A 12,392-nucleotide genomic window follows, 5' to 3' on the forward strand; every position below is an offset into this window, starting at 1 on the left:
GAGTCTAGTGGAATCTTGACCTAACATTAAGTACTACTACTAACAAGCAACAATAACATTACTCAGACATTAGACTAACTTTTTTAGATCCAGATCGAATATCAATTATCATCAAACGTAACGTTAGATCTAGAATCTATTCTATAGATCTACTATCTAGTTAGATCTAACGTTAGGCTTACCTAAATTCTTAAGAAAGTGTAATAACGTTAGGACTTACGAGATAGATCTAGGCCTAAAGTTAGGTCTAACGTATCTAAGACCCCTGTTACACATACGTTTGCAAGTGGACTGAGGCCGGCCCCGGAGGCGGCTCGACGTATGTGTAACATCAACTTTTTTTGAAAAGCCGGACTGAGGCCGGACTGAGGCCAGGTGGACTCAGTCCACCTCTGGATGTGGTTTGAGGCCGGCCCGAGTCCGGACTCAGTCCCGCAATCGGTAGGTGTAACACCAAAGTGGACTCGGCGCCGGCTTATAAGCGGAAGTGACGCGACCTGTCATCATCAACAATGCATCGGCCGGGCGCGCTTTTGCCATTTGGACCAGGCATGCAGTATATATTATACTTATAGGTAAGCCTCGCCCCGAGCGTAAAATTACATTGTTTTTCATCATTTATTGCTTTAAATTTTAATTTCCTCATATCCAGCAGCCTGCACTAAGACACGACATATTCTGTACTGGTGGGCTAAAAGTTTAAACCGTTTATTCCTGGTATTTTCTCCGAACAGAACTGATGAGTGATGGTGACTTGTAATTCAGTCCCATCCCTATATTTCTGTGGGTTTGGGAATTATGATTTTCGATCGTCTGATCATTTCCTGTTTATTTCGATGTTTTTAAATACATCGCTACTGTGATTGCACCATCTGAAGAATGATCATTATTTTTTTGTTGGCGATGATAATTTATCAATACTAATAGACAGACTAAAAACAATAGCCTGGACAGGAGTGCCATACATCATGAGCCGTCATAATTTTTCTCATATGATTATGAAATTATGACTCATCATCATCAGACTCGGAGTCAGACTGTCAGAGTTAATACATCATCTTATGCCTCAAACAAAGTCATCATGATCATGAGGCATGAACTTGATGAAGTATTTAACTTTGATTTTGAAGGCATGGCCAGGGGCAGGCCAGGCCATGAGACATGAAACTAGACAATTGCCATTAATTATTTCAAATGCCAATAATCCACTCAGTCGGAGTCGCACATAGTCAGAAATTGGACATGAAATATGTCGCTAGACATTGAAACAAATGAGTAGGGTCTAGATCTACATATAAAATAGTGTCTGCCTGTAAAATCCCCACAAAAAAGAAGTAGACTAAAATAAGTAGATTCTAGCGGTGAGTGCATAAAACAATGTTAATACAGATTACAGTACAATAATATACACAACTCTAACTTCGAAGTCCTATCCCTAACCAACCAAAGTCATCAGGAGGCCGCGTACTCTAGGATGGACGCCGGGGTCTGCGAACCCTAACCCTAGCTGTAACAGACTCTGCGTACCTTACTATTATAGTATTAACTGTCTCTATAATTAACACTCTAGGCCTACCATCTCTAAATGATCATTAAACCGTCTCTAAAATTATCACTAGAAGCAAATTGTATTAAAAATTGTATACATTAACAGATTAACACGTGATATGATAACAAAAGAAACTTGTAAATAAAGTATGAATAAGTTCTTCTTCCACCGGTATTCAGAGATCAGCGGCTGGCCACGTGTTAGTTGCCGAGCTGTAGGAGTTTATCTTGATGGACTTGATAGATTTTTAGAATATTATTTCCCATATTTTGTATACTATATGGATTTCTAGATAGTTATTTTAGAAAGTGATTTCCCATATTTTGTATACTTTATTTATATTAGTTATGTCATTCTAAGTCATACCCATATTTTTCAATTGTTTTATTCAATTTTAGTGATGGGTACATATGGAACTTTAGCGGAATAATTTGTCCATCGATCATCAAATGTTACATAGCAGGGGGAGAAGGGCCTTCATATATCTAGGTGGTCGATCAATCTGAATCATTAAATTTGAATTTTTGATGATATTCATGTCAACTGTCCCCTGACAAGAGAAGTTGTTGACAAGATCAAAAATCCTAAAAGGTGATTAATAGATGTTACACATAATTTTATATAATAATTTTACCACATCGTAATCTTTGTGGTTACCATTATTAATTTGTATTTGTATTTGTTCTCTCATTTTAGATCAAAATGGCACCAACAGGGAGAGGGAGTCTGTGGGAAGATGTGGAGACGCTGTGCCTCCTGAATATTTGGCGGGAGAAAAACATTCAAGAACAGATGGATGGCACAGTAAGGAACAAAACGGTATTTCGTAAGATATGCCAATTGATGAAAGAAAGGGGGTTCGAAAGGGCAGAGGACCAAATCAAGCGGAAAATTAAACAACTAAGAGCGTCCTTCCGAAAGACGGAGGACAATAACAATCGATCAGGCAGGGGGAGAATTACATGTAAATTCTATAGCGAACTGCAGGAGATCTTTGGGGGCAGACCAGAGACTGCACCAGTTGCCATTCTGGCGTCGCAACCAGAGGAGGAGGATCAATCTGAGTCGCTAGACTCGGTGGACTCTGATTCACTGCCGAGAGAGGAGGAGGAGGATGGAGCCGAAGAAGATAGAAGTATAACGGATGATGAACTGGAGGAAAATGATGTGGAAGCACCAACAGAATTGGGTAAAGGATTCCTCTTCCTTTTTTCATTTGTAATCACATATACATGTTTATTTGTATATACATGTGTAATTATAAAGACTAATCCTTTTTGGCTCTTACCCTCTCAGTGTGAGCATTTAAAATAAACATTATTGGTATCATTATATTGTCTTGATGTATCATTTTATACTGAGTAATATGAAAGGAACTGATTTGAATTTAATAAAATAAAAATGTATTGAAAGTTAGCCTTTGTTTTAAAATGTTTTTACTTCAGTGACACATAACAACATAAAAATTAGTTCCCCTTCATTTTATGCATAAAAATGAAATGTTTATTATTGTAGTCACTTATTGTAATCGCTTTTCTATCCCTCATTTTCTTTAGTTGGCAATTTTCCACCGGAGGATCTAGAGGGACCTTCAACATCATCTGCTAATGGACGTAAGGCAACTGGTAATATAAACAGATTGTTTCCATACATTTGCTTATTTATAGTTCATATGATATTTGAATTCGATTCAGCAAATTTTCAAGAAAAGGGGCCTTTTACATCCCGTTGATGTTGCTTTCATGCAGTATGATTTTTTTTTGCAACTCAAGGTTTTCTCACTTGATTTGTTGTATTAGCTATTAGAAGTGTGATATTGCATGCCTTATGTCAAATACAGAAAAGTATGTGTGTAACAAGTTGAAAGAAATAAAATGATTGTATACCTTTCTTACCGCTATCACATTTGATTGATTTTTTTTTATTTACGATGTATGTTATACTACCTACTTCATAACAGGGGAAAAGCGGAAGAAATCAAAGCTGCAGGAGTCCTTCGGACTGATAGCCAAGGAGATAAAGACACTGGAGGAGGACAGTACAAATGCCTTCAATGCTAGGGAGGATCGGTTCATGCAGCGCCAAATGGAGTGGGAGCGTGAGCTCCTAATGAAGGCACAGCGTACTGAAGAAAAAAAACTAGAGGAGAAGGAGAGGAGGAGAAGAGAAGAGAGGGAGCATAGAGAGCAAGAAAAAGAACGTGATAGACAGCATCAACTCCAAATGCTTCAGGCCTTAATGGCTGGTATGCGGCAGTCGTCAACTTCAATGTGGCAGCAACAGGGAAACAACTCCCAGTCCGGTCCAGAGCGGTCTCCAAATTCCTGGCCCTACAATCACGATTACACTCCACTGTAATTGTTACAAACATAATGCATTCTTCAAGTGGAGGAGTGTGTGTGTTTGGAATTCCCACGGTGGTAAACATGTATTTGTCATATGAGATGACACTTTTCAGGATTTTTGTTCATCACAATTTCTTTCCTCAGTACTTGTTGCTGCATATCATTCACCTGTACTCTTGCCATGCTGAAACCCTTGTTTTTACTTAGCCATCCATCTCAGTGCTGCCAGAATCATTGCCAAGGGCAAGGGAATTTACATGTAAATTGTAGATGTTAGTACTTTTTGTTCTTAGCACTTATAGATTTTTATAAACATATAACTTTGTTTTTATGTAGTTCTTTTTTACATCAAGTAACCATTTACTTGCTATTGGAACTTTTGTACATCTGTATATAAACATTCATTTTTATTTTTTCTTCTATTCTATGCATAACTTTTGAATGGACTATGTTTTATTGTTGTTCTTAAATAAGATCTATATCAACCGCTGCCAACCCTCATTTTGTACCAATTTGATATTGCCAAAGAAAGTTGAGTCACAACTTGAAAGTGTAAAGTATTATATCTTTTTACTGCTCATTTTTGTCAGTACCTGTTATCTTGCAATTACTGTACATGTATAAAACAGGTTATATACATATGCATTCACACAAAGTTACAAAGTCTATTTGCTATTTAAGCACACATTTCTACATGTGAACTTTTGTACATCTACAGTATATATAAACATTCCATTTTTATTTTGTCTTCTATTATATACATACCTTTTCGAATGACTGTTTTATTGTTCTTAAATAAGATCTATATCAAATGCTGCCAGCCCTCATTTTGTACCAATTTGATATTGCCAAAGAAAGTTGAGTCACAACTTGAAAGTGTAAAGTATTATATTTTTTAACTGCTCTTTTTGTTAGTACTTGTTATCTTGCAATTTCTGTACATGTATAAAACAGGTATATGCATTCACACAAAGTTACAAAGTCTGTTTGCTATTTAAGCACACATTTCTACATGTGAACTTTTGTACATATACAGTATATATATATAAACATTCCATTTTTATTTTGATCTTCTATTATATACATACCTTTCAAATGACTATGTTTTATTGTTCTTAAATAAGATCTATATCAAACGCTGCCAACCCTCATTTTGTACCAATGTGATATTGCCAAAGAAAGTTGAGTCACAACTTGAAAGTGTAAAGTATTATATTTTTTAACTGTTTGTTTTTGTCAGTACTTGTTATCTTGCAATTACATGTATAAGATGGGTTATATACATATGCATTCACACAAAGTTTCAAAGTCTATTTGCTATTTTATCACACATGTCTACATTTTTGTTTGTCATCATTGCATTTGCAGTACTTTTCAAAAACTTTTCCCCCCTTTTCTTTGTATTTATTAAGAAAGAAACTGTATATTGGCAATAAAACGTTACCAAAGTCTGCCTTTCGATAGTGCCAACTAATTTAAACTCAGGACATAATTGTGGTATATTTTATAACTTTTCAGTTACTATGTAAAGAAAATTGCACTTTGTGAATGCATTATGCAAATATTGCACTTTTATGTTTTACTTTTTATGTACGTGTTCATTATTCTCTGAATAATAAATAATTTGTTTGGTATATTTCCAGTCTTCTTGCCTGATTGCATGTGTGACCTAACCCTATACCTTTACCTCTGTTAATACATTGTCTACCTAGATCCAGTCAAATGATTGGCTGAGCATGCTTTTCATGGGGATTTGCGAAACAATGCAAACAAAATATGGATGTTATTTTGATCGTTCAAAGCAAATCGGCTCTTTAACAAAAAAGACTATCTTATATATACATGTATTTGCAAAGCTTATAGAGTCAAGGAAAGTGTGATTTAATCCTAAGAGAATATAATAATAGAGGTGCCATATGTCATCTTGCAAGAGTTGAAAGATAACATATCTTGGCATCTCGGGTATTAATTTCTCCTCTTTGGAAAACATCACATTTTCCAAACACTACATGCTTTGCAGAAAAATAGTCCCTCTTGGAATATTTAAGCATTTACAGGCCCAACAAAATTCTATATTACACCCCATGTCAGTCAAAATAATGTTGTAATATAGTGACCTAAATTGCCTTTTTGGTACATGTACTATGAAACTTTTTGTTTAAATTCTGTATCTTTATACTTCATAATTTGTTTAAATTTTTTTTAAATAAAAAATATTACCTTTTGATTCTACAATGTTAAATGGACAATGATACATGTTCCAGCCCCCCCCCCCAGAAAAAAATGGACATCAACAAGACAAACTATAACACCTGGGGTACCCCCCCCCCCCAAGATTTCTGTGTCTGCCACTGACATGTACTTAATGTGTTTTCTAAACAAACTAATCAAATATGAATAGGAATCAAATGGGGACATATTAGTTTCTATTCAAATTCTCAGAATTGAAGAGAATCTGAAGGAAAAAGATGAATAGAATCTATTCTAAATAAGAATAGAAACAAATATGTCCCCATTTGATTCCAATTTAGATTGGTTTGCTTTTAGAGTGTTATAATACAGAAATAATAGGATAGACCCTTAGCTGAATTCTTGATGTTTTTTCTTCTTTTTATTCATTATCGGAGGCATGTTGTATTTAACATATACACAGAAAATACCTAACAATTTTGAACTAAAAGTGGTTAGAGAAGAAAAAACGACATATATGTACAAAACAGCTATTTCATAGTGGTTGAATACAATCCAATATAATCACATAGCTAAAGAGATAATGACCACTTGCGCCTGCCCCCAAGCAATTACTACTTATCCACATGGGTTTGAAGATAAATCATGTTTATCTGGTATTGTTTTATATACATTATACATTTACCTCTGTAACCTTTGTTTGAAATTCCTCTCCAAATGAATACTTGTTAGCACATTGAATACAAGAAGCAAATAGTACAAGATATTATGATAAAAGAACTACAAATAGGTAATGTTTCATGTGTATTAACCTCTGTGTCCTTTGACCTACATAACCCTAAACAAAATTAATTCATCTTCCCATGATGAGGCATGCTGGTGTCAAGTTTAAAGTGCATCTTTTAAGATTAATGATTGATATAAATTATCGCATTGATGAAATAGCAAGAAAGTCACATGGACAACAAGAAAAAAAATAATGCTTCTGGCACTATATTTGCTTGAAAAAATAACAATACAACTGCATTTTACCTCAAATGAAATAACATAACACAAAACTGGCTTTTGAATGGGCACAGGATAAGATGGTTAAAATGTGTTCATCACTTGTAGATCATATAGGCAAATGAATTTGAATTTGAATATTCGGTTTTAAAACACTTAAACTTATGTCAGTCATAACAGGGAAGAAACACAAGATGAAAAGAAGATTGCAGTGTGCTATGCTACTGGTCAGATGCATTGCTATGTCAGTGCATACATTAACCTCTGCTATGCATACCTAAAGCCCCCAGCTATGGTTGACAATAACATAAACCCAGTCTTACTGTATCCATGGATTGGGAAAGAGACTGATACAAAGAAGAAAAAAAAATCATTCTAATTAATTGACAATCTTCTGGCCCTGATAATCTTATCTGCCATAGGCCTACCTTAAATTTACTACTTTTTCATCACTCTGTACAGTAAAATATGAAACAAATGACTTGGTGAAATAAAAGCATATTATTAAAAAAAAAAAAGATTATTCATTACAAAAAGGCCAACCATCTACTTTAAAATGGATTATAAAAAAATAACAGATTTGCATTTTCTCAATAGTCTATTATGAATGATTAACATAAATTAATAATTAAAAAGGAAAAACAAAGAGAAATGTCCAAGAGAGAAAACTCTATTCTTGATAACTGTTTTACATTACAAAACAGAGGCTACATAACATTTTCAATCATGAGGGCGGGGGTTGGGGGGGGGGGGGGGGTCATTGACTAACCGAATGAATGAGTTCATTTGAGGCTCTGTTTACACCTGTGGAATATCATTAACAGTGGTTGAAGAAATGCATAAAAAAAGTTACCTAACATACTGAACAAGAGCATCACGCACTACAGATGCTGATGGTGCAGGCCTTTGATTTGGCAAAGGACAAGGTGGCTGAAACTCTCGTAATTCATGAGCAACATCAAGCCACTCGTCATCTGGCTCATCGGACTGCATCTGACAAAGGTTATGCAAGGTACAACACGCTCCAACAATATTAGTTACGTTCTCAAGAGCGCTGTCATTGCGCTTCAATAAGCATCTCCATCGCCCCTTCAGTCTACCAAAACTACCTTCGATGACCATTCTCGCCCTGCTGAGCCTGTAGTTAAAGTTAGTCTGATCTTCAGTCAGACGACCATTATCGGCAAAACCTTTCATTAGCCATGGCAGCAGTGGGTAGGCAGGGTCCCCAAGTATCATCAGCGGAACATCTTGGCCATTGATGTTTCTTGTCATCTGGTCAAAAACAATGTATTGAAAATGATAATAATGAAATATAATCATTTAATAATATTAATAACATCAATACTAAGTAGAGGTCTATTTTAATATCATGAAGATGTTTAGAAAAATATATATTAAAATTAATTCATTAAAATACACATTGATCATGCTGATGAACATGCAGGCCCGTAGCCAGGGGGGGGGGGGGCACGTGCCCCCCCCCCCAAGATCACACACCCATCCTTATAGACCCCTCCCCAGGACGTTGATCAATTACATGTATGTGCCCCCCAAACATCAAACACTGGCTATGGCCCTGCTGATGAAATATCAAAATCACACAAACCTCAGTGTTTTTAGATGAATAGGTGGAGCAAACTAATGGTAGCCTATTATTACTTATGAAATTTTAAAAGAAGATCTACCCTTATTCTAGGCTTGATTTCTCTAGGTTTATTTATTGTTTTAAATCCTTTGTTTATATTATCCCTTTAAAAAAATGAAATGTGCATGTTACTATTGACTTGTAGATCTATGAGATTTTAAATGATTGTAGTCTATCATAATCTTTTGTGGCTTAAATCTTTAATAATAAAATGAAATTTAATTCAAGTTTTATAAATTAGATTTAAAAGTAAACGTACATTTGGAAGCAGTTCTCCATTTTCCGCTCTTCGGTGAAAAGAAGAGTTTGCCAGCACCCGGGCATCGTGGCAGCGTCCTGGCCATCCTACCATGATATCTGTGAACATGTACTTATGGTCACAAACTGCCTGGAGAATGACAGAGTACCATCCCTTTCGATTATGATAATCAGCATGGTAATTAACAGGTCCAATTATAGGGATATGGGTTCCATCAATGGCACCTGCAACTTGGGGAAACCCCATGTCCTCGAACCCCTGAACAGTTGCCCGTAATCTATCTCCAGAAGGAAAGGTAATATATCTTCTCATTAGTTCTTGTACAATTACAAGGCAGGTGTCGTTGACGATGACATTGGCGGTACATCTCGCTACCCCAAAAAGATGCCCGATTGTTCGATACTCGCAGTTTGTGGATAAACGCCACAGAGTTATGGCAACTCTCTTTCTGACACAAACTGCTTTACGCCATCGTGTGTTTTGGCGACGAATAGCCGGTGCTAGCTCACCACACAGAAAATCAAATGTCGACTTGTTCACACGGAAATTTTCACGAAAATCTCTTGCCGTGAATCTCCCTTCCACTATCCTCTCCCAGAAATGTCCAGATCGCTCCTTCATCCACACACTCCTTTCCACGGTGCAGGCAAACGTTATAGCACATAACAAAAAATAGTACCGTACTCGCCGACGACGTGCTTCAAACTCCCGGAATCGCCTTTTTTGAGCACGTCGAAATTCCCTCCTTCGATCAGAAATAATAGTTACGATATTCTTAACCTTCATAATGCAATTATATAAACAAAATATGGAGGTAAGATATGTGTACGGATCGGTCGCGATGTCGATGAGATCCAATGCAATTAAAAAGACCTGCAAACCGCGCGAAAATATTAAGCGTTTGTTTACATGAAGTGCGCCCCAACGTCAGCTCGTGAAAAGGCGACGTGAGGCCGGCCTATGTGTAGACGCAAAATTGCGGGCCCGAGACTATGTGTAACAGGGGTTTGATGATTTTGAGGCGGCTTCAAATTGCAGGCGTGAGGCCGCCTCCGGGGCCGGCTTTGAAAGCCGACGCATGTGTAACAGGGGTCTCAGACTCAGGCGAGGGTTCGGATAGACTCCACTACACTTCACTACCGCTACCCTCCGGTCCGGATAGGTAGAGCGGGCCGGAGTGTAGCGGTAGTGAAGTGTATGGAGTCTTTCCGGACCGCCTGAGGTAGGTCTAACGAAACGATGGCTCACATTACAGGTTTACAACAGAGACCGGTATCTTACCCACGACAATTGATGTCTCTATTTCCTTCTCAAATGCTCCAAATCCAAAATGAGTAGGTATACGGTAGGCCTACCACTACCACCAGTACCCGTAACGTTTTTGATCCCTCCGCTTGCTTTAATGGAGGTCTTCCGACTGGATCTGGACGACGTGGGCTCCAGGGTTGCCAGATCGTCGCTAGTCTTCACGGCCAAACTCAACAGATTTTGCGGCCAAATTCGGCCAAACAATTTTTTTTCACGGCCAAATTTCACGGCCAAATTTTATCTACATTAGGAAAAAATTAGACATACCCCTATACTCAATTAATGATGCTATGTGCTTCCCTAATAGAGCCTGCATACTTTAAAAAAAGTTAGATCTCATGTAAACCGTGCGGAACGGGTGCTGAAGCGGAGAATAGTTCGCAAAGTCAGTACATTGGTGACTATCATAGAGATGTATACTAATTACGTTATTAGTATCTCTATGGTGACTATCGACTCGAGGAAAACGGCCGATGAAAGCACCATGCATTTCGATCTAGTTCATACCAGCTATATTCGAGGAGCATTTAAAAGATTGAGCTTTTTTGTTTTGTTTTGTTTTGCCAATAATTATATGCCAAGCTTCATGGGGGATTTTCAAACTCACGACAAAAAAAGAGAGAGAGAGAAAATTATAGTTGAGGAAGTATTGAGAAAGAAGAAAACTGAAAAAAAATAGAAAACGTAATATGTAAAGGTTGGGCTGCTTTTGATTACTTTTAATCACATTATATAGCCAAACACTGTTTATTTTGCAATTACATCTTTATATGGTCATGACTAACCAAACATGTACAGCCTTCAGATAAGCTGGATCCGCCCCTGTTGGAGCTGTGATTTTCCTAATTTCTTTCTCTGTCATCGATCTCCATCCTACTTGCATACTAGTAGGCATATTTTTATCACATATTTTTAGTAAAAGCCCTGATTTTAAATTGTGAGACACACCTACTCGATTTTAAATCCTAGTATATATCCTATAAAAAAAGAAGAGAGAAAAAAAAAAGACGTAGAAAAGAAAAAAAAAAGAAAGGAAAAAGAACTAAATATTTGAATTTTACTTTATTCAATTACTTTTTTATTAAAGAAAACAAACGTTAATAATATAATATATATGATGGCGAAAATATGATGATGGTGACTGGTTGCCAAATAAAAATAAGAATCCCCTCCCCCACACGCAACTAATCGCGCGTTTTGAGAATGCATGCTGTATCCATGAAGCTATTAAGCTTCATGGTATATCTATACCGCGCCGTACCGTAGCGTTAGCTAGATCAGGGCAAGTACACGCCGCGCCGTGGCACATGCTGATAGACCATAGAGATGTACTAATAACGCTACATCTCTATGACACAGACCTATTTAAAGTGATTTTCTGATCAATTTTTCTATCTGATTATGAAAAAGGCCAGAAATGAAAACTCACGGCCAAGATTTCTGTTTTACGGCCAGAATACGGCCAAATTTCTTTGGCCGTGAAATTTTTTTTTTTCACGGCCAAGCTACTTTTTTTACGGCCAGATTTCGGGAATCTGGCCGGAAAAAAGGCCAGTTGGCAACCCTGGTGGGCTCATTTACGTTACGTGCAATATTATTCGACCGGTATACAGTACACGTGATCATCAAGCGCGCGCGTCGTCGGTAAATAATTATCGGACGGTTTACCGTTTCGTCTCCAACCAGTTCGTTAATATCCAATTCGTCTAATTTCCATTTGATCTAATTAATGACCAGTTAGGCTAATTCTCACTTGGTTTTAATATGAAATTCGTCTATATATAATTCCCACTTGGTCTAATATCCAATTCGTCTATGAGCAGTTGGGCTAAAACCATTTAGGGTCTAACGTTAATTGTAGAGTCTAATTAGTCCAATTTCGATCCAGTTGGTCTAATGACCGTTCAGTGATTTACACTTGGTCTAATTGACCGTTTGGTTTAATTTACACTTGGTCTAATTCCATTTAGTCTAATTTCCACTTGGTCTTCTGATATCCAATTGGTCTGACCAATTGATCTAGGTCTATTGGGCTGATTGTCAAATTGGTCTAATTTTTTATTTCGTCTGATTTTCATATGGTCTATG

At 36.9% G+C, this 12,392-nt stretch overlaps 1 protein-coding gene across 1 annotated transcript; it reads left to right on the forward strand.

Moving 5' to 3' along the window:
• Positions 1-1,440: 1,440 nt before the first annotated feature.
• Positions 1,441-5,530, forward strand: LOC135155698 (trichohyalin-like). The gene is made up of 3 exons (XM_064105692.1): positions 1,441-2,738; positions 3,106-3,174; positions 3,510-5,530. Exons 1-3 carry the CDS (start codon positions 2,252-2,254, stop codon positions 3,905-3,907), a joined length of 954 nt encoding a protein of 317 aa, XP_063961762.1. The 5' UTR covers positions 1,441-2,251; the 3' UTR covers positions 3,908-5,530.
• The last annotated feature ends 6,862 nt before the right edge of the window (positions 5,531-12,392 follow it).

The sequence above is a fragment of the Lytechinus pictus genome, chromosome 10, assembly GCF_037042905.1.
Source record: "Lytechinus pictus isolate F3 Inbred chromosome 10, Lp3.0, whole genome shotgun sequence".
NCBI lineage: Eukaryota > Metazoa > Echinodermata > Echinoidea > Temnopleuroida > Toxopneustidae > Lytechinus > Lytechinus pictus.

What these genes read in the sequence shown, in the direction of transcription:
- LOC135155698 (XM_064105692.1), top strand. Translation starts at nt 2,252, where the DNA reads ATGGCACCAACAGGGAGAGGGAGTCTGTGGGAAGATGTGGAGACGCTG. An exon ending in GGAAGCACCAACAGAATTGG is followed by an intron (nt 2,739 to 3,105) that starts GTAAAGGATTCC and finishes CATTTTCTTTAG; the next exon opens with TTGGCAATTTTCCACCGGAG. An exon ending in TAATGGACGTAAGGCAACTG is followed by an intron (nt 3,175 to 3,509) that starts GTAATATAAACA and finishes ACTTCATAACAG; the next exon opens with GGGAAAAGCGGAAGAAATCA.